This window comes from Buteo buteo, chromosome 22 (assembly GCF_964188355.1).
Source record: "Buteo buteo chromosome 22, bButBut1.hap1.1, whole genome shotgun sequence".
In the NCBI taxonomy this organism is placed as follows: domain Eukaryota; kingdom Metazoa; phylum Chordata; class Aves; order Accipitriformes; family Accipitridae; genus Buteo; species Buteo buteo.
In genome coordinates, this window is record NC_134192.1 from 17,411,803 (window position 1) to 17,430,798 (window position 18,996).

Genomic DNA, 18,996 nt, shown 5'->3' on the forward strand with positions numbered 1-18,996 from the left:
TGGTACTATTCCTGTGATGAGATTTGTGTGCAGTTTTGCAGCAGCTGCAGAAAGAACTTGGTGCCAAGTTTATATTCTAAACACCAATTTTATGCTGCTATTTCATGCAGCTCCTAATTCTCAAGGTGGAAATTATTATGATGATATATATTATTATGGTGATACCACAGTTGGTCTGGGTATCATCTGCTTTCATGCCCTGAAAACTTTCCAACTGAAATAATTTTTCTATCTGCTGTCTGGAGTTCAATAACAAATATGAAATTATGCTGAATTTATGAAGAAACGTATAAGAACTGTACAGCAGCATCTGTAAAATATCAGCTAAATAATGCCAACATCTGCACCTCCAAAAAACTCATCCTTGCCTGGGGTTTGGTGGGGCTGAGCACACACGGCCTCACGGTCTGGGCCCCAAGACCCTGTTCCCAAAGATATTCATGCATCTAATTGCCATCAGTATCACCAAGAGTTAGGAACTGCCAAAGAGCTCAGGCCATGCGCTTTATTTACACATTATTCTCTTCCTAGTGAGGATTTGAAGACCCCAAATTATTTTGCACCCCACGGAGAAGAAAGCCGATGTAGCCATTTGTGTGTTGTTCCTTGACACGCTGTTCCAGGCGGATGGATTTGGGGGCTTTTAGTTCCCTATCTTCTTACTAAAAATGTGTGTAAAATAATTTCCAACAACAAAACCTGCACTTACAAACGACTCAATCTAACATGAATACATTGAAAATTCAAAATGGATATGAAAAATGGATACAATTTCCAGTCTAAGGCTAGAAATCCTGTTTCCATCTCTCCAGATATGAGGCTAAAATTTTGCCTGCTTTCCTCCAGCCAAATCATCATTAAAGCCAACGGGTGCAAACCATTCCGGCTCAGTGGTGGTGTGGGCTTGGGGGATTTACCTCTGCCGAGGCTCTGACCCCAGGCTTGGGCAAGGGCAGCCAAATCAGCCCTGTGCTGCTTGTGCATTAGCATTTCTCACCTGCACAGCACCTCGGTGCTGCCTTAGCTGTCAGCAGGTGAGGAGCATCACTGACTTGAATAAGTTAAGCCTGGGCTTGTGTCTTATAGGATCAGTTTTGCAGGGTGGGGAGGGTATAATAGGAAAATGCAGCATTTTCTGAATGCTGCTGGTTGGAACAGCAAGGGGGTGGCTGCACCTTCAGCATGACTCCAACCCACTGGTTTTGCTGGACTTGCATCAGGCTTTCCCTGAAGTATTTGACGTGGATTTTTTCAAAGGTATTTAAGTATTTCCTCTGGATTTTACTGTGCCCTTCCTGGTGAACGGTTCCCTGCTGGGGCAGCTGCTTGTGCTGCGTGGGCAGCTTTGGTGTTTCTCCATGAGTGGGATTGGTGCAAACCTACGGGTAACTCATGCAGCAGCTGATGCTGCTTCAAGATGGGGAGCTGCTTCCCTTCCCCAGCATGGCACTAGGGGAAAGGTGGGAAAACCTTAAGCCCCAAACCCTACCATTTAGAGAGATCGATACCACCGATCCTGTTGGGAAGCAAAATCCTGCGCTGCAGCAGCACGGAGCTGATGTGCTGTGTCTCTGTCTAGGGTGAACCTGCTGGCCCCTTGCGTGGGGTCCCAAGCTGGAGGGGGAATGACACCCACCCCAGTGTGCTCAACCTCCCACTTGGCTGCCTGTCGCCTTGCATGCTGCGGGGAGGTGGTCACAGCAGTGGCGAGGGATGCCTGTACAGTGCCCTCCTAGCAACTTGGGAGGAGGCTGATAAAACTGGTCATTTCTAGTGTTTTCTAGTTCTGACTGGGGAGCTGGATTTTTTTTCTGTGCATTTGAGGAGGCTTTTTGTAGTGTTGAGTCGTGTGTACTGCTCGGATCTTTGGGCTGGAGGTTATCTTGTGTTTTTTCCCAGATCTTGGATTATTTTTACGTGCTTATTTTTACCTTTGCTTTTTTTTTTTTTTCCTAACAATTGCTAAATCCATTATTTGAGGAGAAAACCTGTGTAAATGGATCTCTGTGCCCTGTAAAGGTTCAAGAAATGCAAAGAAGTGGAGGGGGAAGGGATCAAGCAGCAGCCCTGTTCTGAAATACCAATATTTGAAAACTGTGTTTTAAGTGAGTCTCTTCGATATCAGAGACCTGGTAGTGACTTCTACCTCTGGCAGCCGTGTGCAGGTGACGCTGGAGCTTTCCTGGCAGCTCTACCTATTTTGCTGCAATCCCAGCAGGTGCCTTTTGCCACAGGGTCCGTTCTCCTTCTGCCAACAAAGCTACCGGGGGGCTGCTCCCCTGGGCAGGCAAAACCCCTACGTCGTATCTGTGCAGAGCCCCTGGGAGCAGCAATAGCGGCAATATTTCTGACTCGAGGCACGTGACAATGGGGGCTGCGCTGTGGCTCACGCCGGCACACGAGTGGGGCTTGGCCTCGGCATGGGGTGCTGCCCCTCGGCCCCAGCCTGCCAAGTGCCACATCAGAGCTCTGCTCGCCGGTGTCAGGGCCTCTGGTGTCCTAAATGGGTGAGAAACCCCCTGGGACACGTGTCTACCCAGGTGGCCTCCTGTCCCCGAAGAGTGGCCTCCAGCTGGGAGGTCTCTGCCCCTCCAGCCACCTCCTCTCAGCATGGTCCCTACCTCAGACCCCCAAACGGCACCGGCTCCAAGTCTGCCTCCTGGCAGCTGGGGTGAAGGGGCAGAAAGTCCCCTTTGGGGGAGGTTTAGGGAGGGGGGAACAGTCCAGCCCGGCTCAGCGGGAGCCTCCCAGGAATGTAACAGCAGCTCCGGCACACGCGGGGGGCTCCGGATGGTCCCATTGCGTGGCCTGACGCTGTGGCCAGGAGGGCTGCTCAGAGCATCGCTTTTGAGGCGGGTCAGAGAGACAAGTTTTGGGGGGGACGGGGGAGAAATGCAGGACAAATGCTGGACCTGGAAGACCTTTACTCTGCCTGATGTGGAGGAAAACTCCTAGGGGCGTTCAAAGAAAACACCTAATTACTGCTTGTGGGGTGGGGGACACACAACACAGAAGCTGCAGACCCCTTTGTGGGGTGGGGGGGAGCGGAGAGGGGCTGGGGCACCGCCAGCAGCACCCCCCCCCGGCTCACCCCCCATCTCCAACCAAGCGCCGTGCCGGGGGTCCTGGGATGGGGTACCTCTGGGGCTGGGGGGTTCTCCGGTCGTGTCCAGTCGTGCTGTGGCAGGGGGTGGGCTGGGCTGGGCTGGGGGGGTGCGCACAGGGGTTTTCCGCGGGCGCGGAGCGGCAGCGCGGATGCCCGGGCGCTTCTTCCTGCAGGGCAAATGGGGTGGGCACGGGTGGCTCCCGGTATCCGAAGTGCCAGGGGTTTAAAGGATATAAAAAAAATATATATTTAATAGATATATATATTTTTTCCCCCTCCCTGCACCAGTAAGCACCGGCTTCATTTGCACCTTTAGTTCTCGTTTCAGGACGGGCTGCGATGCAGCAGCCGCCGCCGCCTGTGCGTTAAACGGGAAATAAAATAGAAATAAATGCCCGCATCTGTCCCGTTTTTAAGGTAAACGGCAAAATCATTCCGTGTCTCCCAGTCCGGCCAGATCCTCCCAAGGACCGTGGGGAGACCCCGACGTCTGGGGAAAACTTGGAGCCCTCTCCTGCAAACGAGCGGTGCGAAATCTTGCGAGATAAAATGATGGAGCAAAGGGGTGTGGGGGGAAAAAATCTCTGTAAATAGGTTGAGCATCGGGAGCCTTTGTGCCCAGGTCCCCTTGGAAGGCGAAGGGGCGTCGGGGATGCCCGTCCCCCCCCTCCCGGCTCCCCTTTTCTGTGGTGTCTGACCTGGTCACATCAAAGGACCCGCCGGGGAGGTCTGTGCACAGCCGCGTCCCCGAAATTTGCGCCTGGGAAGAGAGACAAAACCAGGCGATATTAATATATTACTGAACGGCGAAATATTGAATGTTTCTGTACGTGCGCGTTGCCAGAGGTTTGCACAGTTTGTCTGAAAACACCCGGAGTTGCAGGCGGAGGAAAGGGAGGGGGGTTTTAATAAAAACCATTTGCCACTTGTCTTCAATTAGGGTCTAGAAATTTAGCAAAAAGAAAAAATGTCTATTTTTTTTCTCACTTGCCGTCGGGATCAAGAGGTAAACGCGGCGCCTCTGCAACGATTTCAGGGCTTCGCGTTAAAAGGAGAGAGAAAAACACAGGCGGTATTGTCGCGATCCGTGTCGGCGTGCCCGACCGGGTGACACCACCACCCCCCCCCCCAGCCCCCGGAAAGGTCTTCGCCGCCCGGAGCCGGACCCCCGACGGGCCGCGGGACCCCCGCGGGGCTCAGGAGCGGCGGGACGGGGAGACCCGGCTCCGGGGGCCCGGGGCTGGGGCGGGGGGGACTTTACACTGCGGATCCTTGCAGCCCTCAGCCGGGCGTGAGGCGGGGGGGCCCATTGCAAGGTGGGGTACCTTCATTTTTTTTTTTTAATTTTTTTTTTTTTTTTTTTTTTTTTTTCCCCCCCAGTGCCGTCGGGGGAGCCCCAAGCCGCCGGGGCTTCTCCCTCCCAGGGGCTGGGCAGCCAGGGAGCCTCCTGTCACCGTGTCCCAGGCAGGTGATGGGCACCTCGGAAGCTAACACACACACCCCCCCGCTCCGATATTCCCCTGCATCTTAGTGTCCATGACAAATAGAGGCAACGTGAGACAGGAAGGGGGGAGGAGGGAGAGAAAGACACGCACACAATAGCCAGGCAAATTGTTAGCAACTCCGGCGTTTGGGGAAGCCGGTACTGTAACTGCGCTCTCATCAGTCACCGCTCCTGAAGTGATAGTAAAAATGCATCTAAACATGCTGCGGTGTGATATATAAAAGCACAGCGGGATGAGCTGCTTTCCAAAAAGGGACTTGGTGATTGGATATGCCTTGGCATGATTGACAAGAGCTTAGTTTGGTAAAGAGAAGACACGCAAGCTTTCACAGCGGGATTTCTTTTCTAAAATATATCACACTAGCCTTTGAAAGGCGCCGCACACTATAAGGGAAATAAGGTTGCTTTATAGTGCGCTGACATTTCTTTAAAACACAACTAAGATCAAAAAAAGAAATAAAATGTGTTCCAAACACAATGTTTTAATTAGTTTATTCTGTGCATTTGCTTTTATCTGGTGTATATATCACGGATCCCCACCCTTTAATTAAAACAACTGGCTGCCTATACAACAGCAGAGACAAACGCTTAACTTTCTCCTTTGTAGCTACAAGCAAACGCAATTTACTACAGCTCTCAGAAGAGTTTTTAAAATAAACGTGGACGCCTCGAAAGCTATCGGGGAATGGGCGAAGGTAGCGGGAAATGGCTGTTGCCTGGCTTGGAAAACTTGAGACGATGTCAAGTCCCGCGGCCAGCCCTGCCCGCAGCCCTGCCCGCAGCCCTGCCCAGGGAATTGAACCGCAACGAGGGCACAGAGCTGCCTTCAGCTGGGAGCCGCAGCTGAAGGGCTGCGAAGGGGCTTTCTCTTGGCTTGCTTGCTTTTTGGATTTGTTTTGGTTTCTCTCTCTCTCCTCTTTTTTTTTTTTCTTCTTTTTTTTTTTCCTTCTTCTTTTTTTTTTTTTTTTTGGTGCGGTCTCCATCGAAGCCCAGGTTACCTCAAGCCTTTCCTTTCCCCCCCCACCTCCCCCCTCCACAGCCCGCTCCGAGGTTGATCACATAAAGCACCTTTTCTATCGCGATCTCCCCCGCCTCTGCCCGACAAAGATTCTCGTTACGGAACTGATCCTCCGGGGAGGGGAATAAAAGTCCTTTAAAAGGCATCGACTCCTTTACCCCGTGGCAAACACACCGTTTACAGGGGGGGGTTCATTGTGCCGGGGAGCCCCCGTCGTTGCCCCCCGCGCCCGGGGTGCGGGGCCTGCGTGGGGCGGCGGAGGAAACGCGCTGCCTCGGGGTATTCGATAGCAAAAATAGAGAAGGAGGGGGGGGGGGGTCAGACCGGCGAGGGGTCGTCTATCGGCCTCAAATGTGGGGATTTCGGCAGCAAGAGGGGAGCTGGCTCTCCCCCAAGCCCCGCGGTCGCGGGCGGAGCGTGAACCGACCCGGTGCAAACGTGGCGTGGGGCGATGGGAGTCGGGTGTTGGGGGGGGGGGCATTTGGGGAAAAAGCCCCCGCCCCGCTGCTGTTATTCACCCCGCTTTGGTCCTAAGGCTACGAGCGGGATTTTGCCGGTGAAAGCGGCTGCCGTTTTCGGGATTTTACCCCCGAAAGCGGGGCTGTTTAACCCAGGGAAGCGGGCGAGGGCTGAGCCCGGTTCCCCCCCCGCCGCCCGTCCCACTGCCCGCCGGGCGGCCGGACCCCGTCGGGGCTGGGGGCTGGCGGCTTCGTTCCTCTCGTTGGGGAAGGGAGCGGGTCAGATCCCGCAGCTTTGCGGCGATACCGCTTTTCCCGGGGAGAAAAAAAAAAAAAGCAAGAGGAAAAGGGAATGGGCAGATCACCCCAAAGGGACAGGCGGGGATGGGTCCCCGGGCCGGAGGGGCGAAGGGGGGCTCGGTTCTCTCCCCGGTGCGTGGAGGAAAACTCCCGGTGGGTCGGTGGGCGATGCGGCCGGAGGAAGGATGGCGAAGGGCGAGTGGTGGAAACGGCGCAGCCCTCGTTTTACTTTTTTAAAAAGTCTTTACATCGTTCAACACGTTGTTCCAACACGTCCTAGGGGCTAGCGAAATCGTGTCCTCGTCTTTAGGGGATGCCGGCCGGCGGGAGACACCCTCGGTGCCCGCCGTCGGTGCGCCGGGACGGCGCTGCCGGAGCCGATGCTGGGCGTATGGCCCGACCCCGCGGGCTAGGACCGGGGCGACCCGGTCCCCCTTGGCCGGAGCCCACCTGCGACCCCCCCCCGAGGGTCTTCTGCTCCACCGGGTGGCCCCGCAGTCGGCCGCCGGGGCGGCACTAGACGGCCTTGCTCCGGGGAGTCCCGGCCGGTCTCAGCTCCCAGCCCGGGGCCGTGGGGAGCGGGGTCTCCCTCTGGCGACCCTCCAGCTTCGGGCCGCGGCTGTGGCCAGTGCTGGGGAAGAAAAGCTGGAAGCGAGAGGAAACACCGTGTCCCCCCTCGTCCCCCCCGCGGGGCGAGAGCGCCCGAGCCCCGCCACACCCCGGGGCTCACCGTGTCGCGGGTGTCCCCGCAGCCGCCCCGGGGACCTGCTGCAGGCTGGGGGGTACCCCCGGGACGGGATTTAAGGCCGCCCCCCCCGGAGCCTGACAGGTCCCCCCCCGGTTTGCCCTCGGCAGCTAGAGACCGCCGTCTCCGGCCCCTCGGGGGTGCCGGTTCAAACGGGGCCATTTGCAGCCGGGGAAGGGGTTTGTTACCGGCGTTTACACCTGCTGCGAGGCCCCGGGGCGGCTCGGCGGGGAGAGACGGGCGAGCCCGCCGGTAGCAGCGGGACCCCGGGGCCCGGCAACGGGCTGAACCGGCGTTGATTTAAGGACGGAACTCCACGTCTCCCCCCGGGATGCCCCGTCCTCCGCGGGGCAGGCTGCGGGGGACCCCGCCGTGTCCGAACATGGGCACGGGACAGCTCCAGGGGGGGTTGCCCGGAGCTTCCCGGGACCTCGGCAGCCGTCGGGGCCGGGCCGGGCCGCTCCGCAGCGCCGCCTTGTGCCCGGCTCCGCTCCGGTGGTGGCGGCGGGGGGGGGGGGGAACGGGCGGAGGCGGCTGCCGCAACCCCGCTCTCAGCCCCGGCAGGTTTCGGGGTACGGGGGCACCTCCGGGGATCCGTGGGCAACCCACCCGGCCCCCCGGGGAAGAGGGGTAGGAGGGGGCCGCGTAGCCCGGGTGAAGGTTCGGAAACAACCAGGGCTCGGGGGGCAGCGGGGAAAGGACGGCTCTGCCCCCGGGAGCTGCTGCCGGGTCGGCGGTTCCCGAGATCGGGATGCTTCCCCGGAGCCCGGGGTTTGCGGTTGCCCCTCAGGGCTCAGTCACGCAGAAAAGGCTGACTAAAGTCTGTGTCCCCCCGCAAGAGCGGGACAATAGAGCCACCCTCCGGGTCACAGGTCACCTCCTCGCTGATTGAGATATTGGCCACTTCCCCCCACCCCCTCCGCTCCTCCGAGGTGCGGGGGGGGAGTGGGGTGGATTTCAAGGGGGGGCGGCCGGAGGGTGAGGATGCTCTCGGCCGGATCGGGGTACCGAGGGTCCGGCTTCCTCCTCCGCCTGCTCCCGGGTCTGCACCGTACCGTGCCCGGTACGAACGGCTTTGCGGGGGGCTTTTTTTTCCCCTTCCACAGGTTGGCCTGTCCCGGGGTCACTCCGGTGCGTGGCCGTCTGGGTGCGTGGGCATCGCAGGGGGCGGCCCCGGGCGACCCCTCGCCGTCCCCTGCCCCTGGGCTTGCCTCGGCCCCCTTTGGGGCGACAGGACCCACTTTATTCTGCAGCACCTTTAACTCGTCCTCGTGGGTTTTTCCCACTCGCTCACGAGCCCGACGCGTGTTTCCCACGCAACTGAAGGGCGATTTTCATTTTGGAGGGGAACTTCTCCCCATCACCACCAAACACGCGACAAACCCCAGCCTGTGGGCCAGCATGCCGGTGCCGTCCCGGCTCCCCAGGCTGCAGGATGGAGCCCGCTGACACCTACATTTTCTCGCCCCTCCGGTCTTTCTGCCTGCCTCCGCCTGGCCCTTGATATTCCTCACCCCCTCCCCTTGCCGAAGTTCAGACCTGTTTACTCCAGCCCGTATCTCTGAAGTTCAAATGTACATGTGCTTCCCTCTCCGCTGAGTGACAGCTACAATGGAAATGTCTCGTTCGCTCCTGGTTTGCATTTAATTACACTGGAGATGCAATATGTTTATGGCAGGAGAAAAACTACTTGTCTTTACGCTTGTTAGGGATATTCATTTATCCGCGATACAGCACGGTTTAAAAGCTATTTAGGGCGTATGAAATACTCCCCGCACCGGCCGCCTCGCAGGCCAACGCGGGGGATTTTTGTTGCTGTTTCCCCGGGTTTGTTTTGCCTTTTCCTTGCACCCTCGGTGGAAGGGACGAGGGAAACCCGCGGAGCCGCCGACACCCCCCGCACCCGGGGCCGTTGCCGAAACTTCACCTGCCCCTGCCCCACTGTGAAATCCACCGAAACGAGTGGGCACCCACTGGGGACCATTTGCTGCAGGGCCCAGACCTTGTGGTCTTCCCCCTGGCAAGGCTCCCCGCACCGTGCTGGGGTGCTGGGACGGCCAACGTTAAGTCCCCGGAGTCCCTGGGCCAGGGTGGGGGGCAGAACCGGGGGGGGGAATGGGACACCCGGCAAGGAGGTCCGGATCTGCCGCCATGTGGGGCATGCAAGGGAGGTGGGCATCGGCGGGACTCCGGGCACAGAGGGACCCGCACCGCTTTCCAGGGGTTTTATATTTTTGTGGCTGTTAAATTCCCAAATCATCCCAAAAGGCAAAAAAAAAAAAAAAAAAAAAAAGGAAAAAAAAGGTGGTGGAGGAGAATTACACTGATATCTGTTCTTGACGTAAAGCAGGGGGTCTTTCTCCGCCTTCCCCTCGTGTTGGAAGCACGAAAGGGAGCTTGCGAGACTACTTTTCCGGTTGCTGTTGTTTGCACATTTGCAACTGAGATAGATGTAAAAAGGAGAGAGATGCGATGTTCCCCCACCTCTGGAAAATAAATTAGGATCAGCCAGAAATACCGCTGAATAAAAATGGAATTTACTGAAGTGGCAAAATATGTACAAAATATATTACACTTTTTTTTTTAATTACAAAAGCGCAAGGGAAAAAAAAATCATAGGCCATACCAACAATGCCCTTAAAAAAAATAAACGCGTTTCATCCCATTTTTGGTCCCCAAGCCGGCAAATTCCAGCCAGGAAGGGATTGGGTGTAAATAGTGCCTGTACACCCGTGCAGGTATTGCTGGGTGCGCACACCCAGGCAAAGTTGGCAAAGTAGTAGTGGGAAACGTATAAAAAAAGATTTATAGGTTAATTGATGTAGCCCGATCCGCAAGTACGCTGCGGCATGGCAGGGCTGCGGACGCCGCTTGCTGCAAAGCCACCAAACCTTCCCCGAAACGGCGAGTCCTCGTCCGACGCTACGATCGTTTCTTTTTACCCCCCCAACTCTCACCCCCCCGGGATGCTTTTCCCCGAAGCCCCGCAGTGCTGCCGCCGCCACGCAGGGATTTTTCTAGGCGGAAAAAAAACCAAATTAATTTTAATTTTTTAATTTTTTTTTTTTTTAAAGCTTCTTCTGCCGTGGAGCCATGCTCGCTCCTTCTCCCTGAGCCGGAGGGTTTCTCAGCTCTCCCCCCTCCACCCCACGCCGGGGCAGCTGCAGCCTCGCGTGGCGTGGGCACCTGGGTGGCCAACACGGCGCCCGTCTGTCCATCCGTCCGTCCGTCCGCATCCCGTTAGGGACAGACAATGCTACACGTGAGGCCTCCAGCACAAGCAGGGGTCAGTCGCCCTCGGTCGCCCAGGTCGGCGACTTCAGAAGCGCTGCCCTCCCCGGCGCTCAGCTGATGGGCTAATTGAATTATGCCCCCTCCCCTTTTTATTTTTTCTCTCTTTTTTTTTTTTTTTTTTTTTTTTGGGTGGGGGGGGTTTGTTGTTGCCTAGAAAACCCTCCACGTGCAGGAGGTAATTAATTACCAGAGACAAGGCAGGTAAAGCTGCCGCGGAGCAGCAAAAGGGGGGGGGGGGGGGGGCACAGGTCGGTGCCGGGCTGGTCCCGGCCCCCCCGCACCCCAAGTCCCGGTCCCACCACCGAGGGGGCTACAATCCTGCCGGTCCCCCCCCCCCCCGCCCCGCTCCCGCTCAAGAGCCGCGGGGCGTAGCGCGGGCGCGCAGCGAAGGCGACCTCGGCCCCGGCTCCCCCCCCCCCCCCCCTTCCCCCGGGCGGGTCCCCCCCGGTGTTGTTCTGCTGCGATCGTGCACTAACGGCAGCGAAGGACTCACCTTCCAACTTTGGGACTGTTCTTGGCGGCTGTGGCCTGGGAAATTTGAGTGTTTGACGGGCACCGGTGTTACCTCTCGGGGAGATTTTATATCGGTGGCTTTTTTTTTCCTTTTCTTTTTTTCTTTTCTTTTTTTTTTTCCTCTTTTTTTTTTTCCCCTCCCTGCAAACCCTAAAATAAAGAATGCGAAGCCTTTCCCGGGGCTGATTGGGGGGAACGATGTGAAAGGGCCGCGGTTATAAAGCGCTGCTTGAAGCGGGCTCTCAATGCGTCTCTGAACTTGATCAGATTTTACGTTTCCTGCAGAGAAGCCGGCGGCGAGCCTGAGACCTGCCCAATAGCCAGACTTGGGGGCTCAGCAAATCTCAGGATATTACAATTACAGCCATCTTTCTTTCTGCCTTTTATTTCCACTCTTGCTCCCCATAGTTCTTTGCAAATGCTTTCCAGAACAGAAAATGAGTGGATTTATAGCGCTGTCTGCAACTGATAATTATTCCAAGGCAGAACGTTGCCTTTGCAAAATAAAATTAAAAAGAAAAGAAGGGGAAAAAAAAGGAAAGAAAGAGATGGGGGGGAAGGAAAGAAAGAGACGGGGGAAAAAAAAGGAAAGAAAGATGGGGAAAAAAGGAAAGAAAGATGGGGAAAAAAAGGAAAGAAAGATGGGGAAAAAAGGAAAGAAAGATGGGGAAAAAAGGAAAGAAAGATGGGGAAAAAAGGAAAGAAAGATGGGGAAAAAAAGGAAAGAAAGATGGGGAAAAAAAGGAAAGAAAGATGGGGGAAAAAGGAAAGAAAGATGGGGAAAAAGGAAAGAAAGATGGGGGAAAAAGGAAAGAAAGATGGGGGAAAAAGGAAAGAAAGATGGGGGAAAAAGGAAAGAAAGATGGGGGAAAAAGGAAAGAAAGATGGGGGAAAAAGGAAAGAAAGATGGGGAAAAAGGAAAGAAAGATGGGGAAAAGGAAAGAAAGATGGGGAAAAAAGGAAAGAAAGATGGGGGAAAAAGGAAAGAAAGATGGGGAAAAAAAGGAAAGAAGAAAAAAAAAGGAAAGAAAGATGGGGAAAAAAGGAAAGAAAGATGGGGAAAAAAGGAAAGAAAGATGGGGAAAAAAGGAAAGAAAGATGGGGAAAAAAGGAAAGAAAGATGGGGAAAAAAGGAAAGAAAGATGGGGGAAAAAAGGAAAGAAAGAGACGGGGAACAAAAAAAAAGATAAACGAGTGTAGGAACAACACGGCGCAGGAGCCGCCGGGCCGGGCGCTGCTCGGCCGAGCTCCGCGGGCCGCCGGGGAGGGGGGGGAGCGGGGGGAGCCCCGCTGTCGGCGGAGCCGGGCGCGACCCCCCCCCGGCCGGGGAGGGAGGACGGAAAGGGGCGGCTGAACGCGGGCCGGTAAAGTTATCCCCGGCCCGGGCGAGCTGCGCCCGGGGGGCCGGTGGCGGGGAGGAAGGGGGTAGGAGCTGCCCCCGCGTTTGGTCAAGAAAGAGAAAAACAAATAGAAACGTAAAATTAAAAATTAAAAAAAAAAAAAAAAAAAAAAAAAAAAAGAAAAGCCACCCCAAAGGCGCCGGTTGGAGTTTTAACGTTGTTTTTTTTAAAAAATATTTTTATTTTTGAAGGAGCGCGGCGGCTTCGCAGCGGTTTTCACGCCTCCCCCCGCGCCGCCCAGGCAGAGCGTCCCGCGTGGCGTGGGGGGGGACGGGGACGGACGGGGGGGTCGCGGCACGGCGGGACACGGGGTGTGCGTGCGTGGTGGGGGGGGGGGGTGTTGGAGCGCGGTGGCACAGGGACACGCACGGGGGGGGGGGGGGGGGGTGCCCGCTTCTCCCTCGGCTCGGCGCGCCGGCCCGCCCCCCCCCCCATGTCCCGTCTGTGTCCCCCCTCCCCGTTTTACCTGCGAGGTTCCCCGCACCCAATCAGCGGCGGCGGCGGCGCGGGGCGCGTGCCAATCAAGCCCCTCGCCGCCAATAGGAAGGCGGGCGGCGGGTCAGGTGACGAAGGCGGCCCCGGTGGTTCCCCATTGGCGGCGGCGAGGCCTGGCCCCGGAGTTGGTTTTATGTGCGAGGCGCGGGCGGGCGCCCCGTCAGTGCCCCGACGGCGCCGAGCGGGAGCGCGGCCGCCCTGCCGCCTCGCCCTGCTCGGCCCGGCCCGGGGGGGGGGCGGGCGGGCGCCTCTGGGAAGGAAGAAGGAAGGAGGGAGGGGGGTGGGTGGGGGGCGGGTGGTTTTTTGGGGGCTGGTTGGGTTTGGTGGTGGTTTTTTGTTTTTTGGTTTTTTTTTTTGGTTTGTTTTGGTGCTCGCCTCGGTGCCCGCCCGCGGCCCCGGGGTCGCGCCTGCCCGCGGGGGGTGGGGGTGTGCTTTTTTTGGGGGGTGGTTTTGTACTTTTTTGGGGGGGGGGGAAGGAAAGGGGGGGGCGGGGGGGAGGGCAGGCTGCAGCCGCTCCGACGGCCCCCGCGCCCATGACGATGCTGCTGGACGGCGGGCCGCAGTTCCCGGCGCTGGGGGTGGGCGGCTTCGCGGCGCCCCGCCACCACGATATGCCGGGCCGCGACGCTGCCGCTGCCGCCGGCATGGGGCTGGGCCCCTTCGGGGACTCCTCGCACGCCGCCGCCGCCGCTTTCAAGCTGAACGCGGCCCCGCACGACCTCGCCGCCGGGCAGAGCTCGGCGTTCACGCCGCAGGCGCCGGGCTACGCCAGCGCTTTGGGCCACCACCACCATCACCACCACCACGCCGGCCAGGTGCCCTCCTACGGCGGGGCCGCCGCTTTCAACTCCACCCGCGACTTTCTGTTCCGCAACCGCGGCTCCGGCATCGCGGACGCCGCCTCCGGTACGGCGCAACACGGGCTTTTCGGCGGCTCTCCCGGTGGTTTGCACGGTCCCGGTGGCATCCCGGATACCCCGGGCTACCTGCTTTTCCCGGGGCTCCACGAGCAGAGCCCGAGCCACACGTCCCCCAACGGGCATGTGGACAACGGGCAGATGCACCTGGGGCTACGCGGGGACCTTTTCGGGCGACCGGACCCGTACCGGGCCGTCTCCAGCCCCCGCACGGACCCTTACGCCGGTGCCCAGTTCCACAACTACAACCACATGAACGTGAATATGGGCATGAACGTGGCGGCCCACCACCACCACCATCACCACCACGGCCCCGGGGCTTTCTTTCGGTACATGCGGCAGCCCATCAAGCAAGAATTGTCCTGCAAGTGGCTCGACGAGAGCCAGCTCAGCCGGCCCAAGAAGAGCTGCGACAGGACTTTCAGCACCATGCACGAACTGGTGACCCACGTCACCATGGAGCACGTCGGGGGGCCCGAGCAGAACAACCACATCTGCTACTGGGACGAGTGTCCGCGGGAAGGCAAGTCCTTCAAGGCGAAATACAAACTGGTCAACCACATTCGGGTGCACACGGGGGAGAAGCCCTTCCCCTGCCCCTTCCCGGGCTGCGGCAAGATCTTTGCCCGCTCCGAAAACCTCAAGATTCACAAGCGGACGCACACAGGTAAGGCCCGTGACACGCACCCCGCAGACACCCCCACGCACACCCACGCACCCGCCACCCCCGGTGCCGCCGCTCTCGGCCCGCCGCGGAGGGAGCCACGGCGACGCTGCTGAAATCTCGTTTGCGGTGACTTCCGCTCCTTTTTATTTTATTTTTAGGCCCGATTGGCGTCTCTCCTAATTAAATCAGCGATGTATTTGTCGAAGTGTTTTTATTTGCAGCCCCGGCTTCCCTTCGGCCCTCCGCGCCGGTGGAGGGAAGGGAGGGGGGAAGGCAGGAAACAAACGTTATTTTGGCTTGTATCCTCGAGTGTGTCTTGTAAAACTGTCCGAGCCGCTGAATTTATCTCGGGTCTTCTCCCTCCCTGGGCTCACCCAGCCACCGTCCCTGCCGGAGCCCAGCGCGGGCCTGGCAGGAGGTGAATTAAAAGTAATAAAGGCTGACCCGAATTTATGCGACACTTAACAAACCCCGCTGCCCGTCTTCCCCTTCTTCATTTTCTGTGGTGCTCGTGCATCCCATCCCCAAGGTGGGGCGAGCAGGGCAGAGGTTGTCCTGGGAGGAGGCAGGGGATGGAGAGGGGACCGGCCCTCCTTCACCCTCTCTGAATTTCGCAGGTGAGAAGCCCTTCAAGTGCGAGTTTGAGGGCTGCGACAGGCGCTTCGCCAACAGCAGCGACAGGAAGAAACACATGCACGTCCACACCTCGGACAAGCCCTACATCTGCAAGGTGTGCGACAAATCCTACACCCACCCCAGCTCACTTAGGAAACACATGAAGGTAATCACCCCTGCGCTCCAGCCCTTTTCCTCCCTGAGCAGGGATGCTCAGTCGCTGGCGTGCTCAGGGCTCGTCTTCCCGGCCCAGGGCAGAGCTGAGCGGTGCCTGCCGCAGCGCTCCACGCTCCCGGCACGGCCCGAGCGGTTCCCCGGGGTCTAGGCCGTGGCTGGAGCACAGCCCGGGGAAATGGCGTAGTTTCTTTTTGTGCTCCCACCGGTGCGAGCGCTGCCCGGTTTCCAGAGCGTGGCTCGGTGCTGGGGCCGGGGGGGCTGTGTAAATGCAACCTGGCTTGTGGCTGCAGTCCCCCACACCCCACACCGGGATGCTGCAGCGAAGTGGCCGGGAGCCGAGGCGGGCATTTGCCGCCGGTGCTCGGGGTGGCCGGGCAAGGCACGAACCGCCTGCTTGGACCGCGGTGTCCCTCCTGCCTGGGGGAGCATCCCGACCCGGCTCAGCGGGGTGGCGGGGACCCCCGAGCTCGTTCCCATCTCTGCCTCTTGGTTTTAGGTGCACGAATCCCAGGGGTCGGACTCTTCCCCTGCAGCCAGTTCGGGGTACGAGTCCTCCACCCCCCCTGCGGTGGGCTCCGCCGGCAGTAAGGACTCCACTAAAACGCCGCCGGCCGCCCTTCAGAGTAACCCCGGCCACAACCCTGGACTGCCCCCCAATTTTAATGAGTGGTATGTGTGAAGGCAGCTGCTGCCCGGCCAGAGACTGGACCAAATGTGTTGGGAACAAGAAAAAAAAAAAAAAAAAAAAAAAGGACGCACCAAACCAACTGCAGCTCGCTCCCACGGAAAGGGAGTTTCCACACCGACGACCGCATAGGGCTACACCTAGTTAACTGCCAGGATCCGGAGGGGGGGGTCTTTTATTATTATATTATAATTATTACTATTTTTTGCAAGCCCAGACGCTGGACTAGCCATGTCCTTTTCTCAGGATTGGATTTCTTTTTTTTTTTTTTTTTGTCATTTTTTGCAGTTGCAGTCGTTTCTTTGATGTTTTTTTTTTTTCCTCCCTGCCCCAGTCCCTCTTCCTCCGATTCCCCACTTTTTTTTTTATTTTTAATTTGTTTTGTTTTTCCTTCTTTCGGTGGGATGTTGACATGAGGATGAAAATTCTCCTTCGCCTTAGTGGTGATTGTTTAAACTTACAGTCTTAAACCGTGCCAAAGTCCTGTTATGTCTTGAACTTTCCTCTCTAGCTCTCCTGCTGCTTCTTTCTCTGCTCTCCTCCTCTTTCTCCTTCTCTCTCTCCAAGCATTACACTTGTGAATGTATTCTCGTCTGATGGGGTCGGTCAGTATTTTTCAGGATGAGGATGTGGTGTTTATTCTACTCAGATTGTGACGTTTAGTATAACAGTTGCCTTTTTGTAATAACTTTTTTTGTAAATACATATCCATGATGCCATATTTATCGTTCGTAATTTAATTATTGATACAAAGTGCCGGGAACTGAACAATATTTATGGGGGAGAAAAAATTGTTTTCTAACAAAAAAAAAAAATACAAACAACAACAAAAAAAAATCCAACTCTGTACAGCTTTTGGTTATAACTGCTTTAGCATTAAAAGTTTATTGTTTTGGAAAGAGCCGTTTTTGACCTCCGCCGGGGGGATGGGGCAGCGGCGGGTGCCGTGGCAGACCCGGTTCGGCGCTGCCGCCGGGACCGGGGCCGTTGTTTTCGGGCTGGCGATGCCGGGTGAAGCCCTTCTCCTCGCCGCTGCCTTTTCCTCCGGTCCCTTTGTCCCCGCCCAACGGCTTCGCTCCCTCCCGAGCGGACGGACAGACGGATGGACGGAGCCCGGGGCGCGGCGGGAACCGCCTCGACGGGGAGGCCCCGACGGTGAGTACCGGACCGGGGCTGCGCAGCGCCCGGTGCCCCTTGCATGCATCGCGGGGTCCGGACAAGCCGTGCAGCACCGGGCTGCTTGCTGGGGGAACCCCGGGGTGATTTTGCGGCACGCCGGACTTTCTCCATTATCGTCTGTTTGGGTTTTTGGGATTTGGTGGGGTGTTTTTTTTTTTGTTGTTTTTTTCTTTATTTCTAACTAGGCTGCGGAAAAGCCTCCCTGTCCTCAGGAGAGAAAAGGGGTTGAGCAGAGACGTCTCGCCCGAGAAACTTCACCTCCGGCGCTGCTCAGGAGCCCCGATGGTGGAAACAGCACAAATACCCCCCCCCTCTCTGCCCCCCCCCCCCCGGCAAACCTCCGTGCCCCTGGAGACCGGTGGGACAGCCGGAGCTCCGGCAGGGATGCAGATGGCCTCCTGCCCCGGCGGAGCGTGGCCGGTGCCCCCCCCTCCAGCACGGCCAACCCCGGGCGTGCGGCTCTGCAGCCGCATCTTTTGAGCGAAGGGACATTACGGCACGCTAACCCCAGCTCCGGCGGGGGAGGCAGGGACCCGCACCACGGGCTCCGTACCTCCGCTGACCGGGAGAGACCCCAGACGGGCCCATCTTGAACTTGACATGGGGCACTGCGGGAGGATGGGGCGGCTCGTCCCCTCCAGCCTGCCACAGGGTCCGCTCGGGTGAGCAACCCGCGAAGGAAACCTTGCATGCTTTAAAAATGAAGTTTAAACGGATCTAGCCTCTCCTCCCTTCCAAAAAAAAAGAAAAAAAAACGTCCATCGGGCAGAAAATATGGGAGAGAGGTGGATTGCAGCCTCTGTGCTGCCCATCTGAATAAAAAAAAAACCAAAACCAACAGTCCCCAAGGCTGGTGCAGCTCATCACTGCCCAGGCTGGTCCCTTAAAATAGTTCCCTTCGAGGTGCCCCGGCCAGACATGGATGTCCACTTCTTTCATGCTGTGAAGTCTTTCTCTCGCTGTGCGCAGAGCCGAGCCTGGGGGCTGGACACCGAGTGCTGCCGACCCCGGCCCTTCCCGGGCACCCCGGTGGGCGAGGAGGAGCGGAGATGCCCGGGGCCGTCGGGTTTTCCTGGGACACCCACCTGGGTCGTGTCTGCGTCGCTCCGGACCGCGCCAGGCTTGGAAATGTGCCGGTAGGCTCGGTTTCGTTACTGCTTTGCTGGGACCCGGGGAGGCGTGGGGTGCGCAGGGCTCCGCGGGTGCGTAGGGCTGGACGGCGGAGCACCCCGGGACGTCTGCTGCTGTCGATCCCCAAAATGCCAGCACAGAGCGGGGGGCTCTGCTGCGGCCGGGGTTGTCCGCCTTGGGGAGCCCCGTCGGGAGGATGCAGCATCTCCGGGTCCCGGGGGAGCATCCCCATGGGGGGGGCTGGGTGCGGGGGCCCTTCCCGACCCCACAGCGGCTCCGGCTGGTCCCCGGGGACCTCCGGCCGTGCTGGTGTGCCTGTCCTCCTGCTTGCCCCCCCCCCCCCCCCCCCGCAGTTGCTTCCTTGGGCTGGCAAGCACAGCCCCAGCCATTTTTATAGCCAGGACTTCAAACCAGCATCCCGGATCATTTGGCTTCCCCTGGGTAGCCAGCCCGTCCCCCACCCTGGGGCCTTCCCATCCAGCCGGTTCTCGCGCCCAGTATGGGGAAGGGGGGTACAAACTGGTGTCTGCACCCTGCTGAGGTCAGAGACCCCCCTTGGCCACTCCGCAGCCCCCCCCCGTCACCCCCCAAATGGTGCGTGGATGAGGCAGGGGCAGCCGGTGTGTGCGCGTGTGTGGTTTGGGATGGAGGAACGGGTGCCGAAATTGGGGACCTGTTTGGTCGTGAAACCCTCGCAACGCCCAGGGATGAGCCCCAGCACCGTGAGGTGGGGCAGGAGGGGTTGTGTGTCTCCCCCCCAGCACGGCACGCTGCGCTGGGGGGTGCTGCTGT

The 18,996-nt window shown here is 58.2% G+C and overlaps 1 protein-coding gene across 1 annotated transcript; it reads left to right on the forward strand.

Annotated features, from left to right (window-relative positions):
* Positions 1 to 13,349: 13,349 nt before the first annotated feature.
* ZIC3 (Zic family member 3) lies at positions 13,350 to 15,948 on the forward strand. Its single transcript, XM_075054191.1, has 3 exons — positions 13,350 to 14,417; positions 15,035 to 15,198; positions 15,706 to 15,948. Exons 1-3 carry the CDS (start codon positions 13,367 to 13,369, stop codon positions 15,886 to 15,888), a joined length of 1,398 nt encoding a protein of 465 aa, XP_074910292.1. The 5' UTR covers positions 13,350 to 13,366; the 3' UTR covers positions 15,889 to 15,948.
* The last annotated feature ends 3,048 nt before the right edge of the window (positions 15,949 to 18,996 follow it).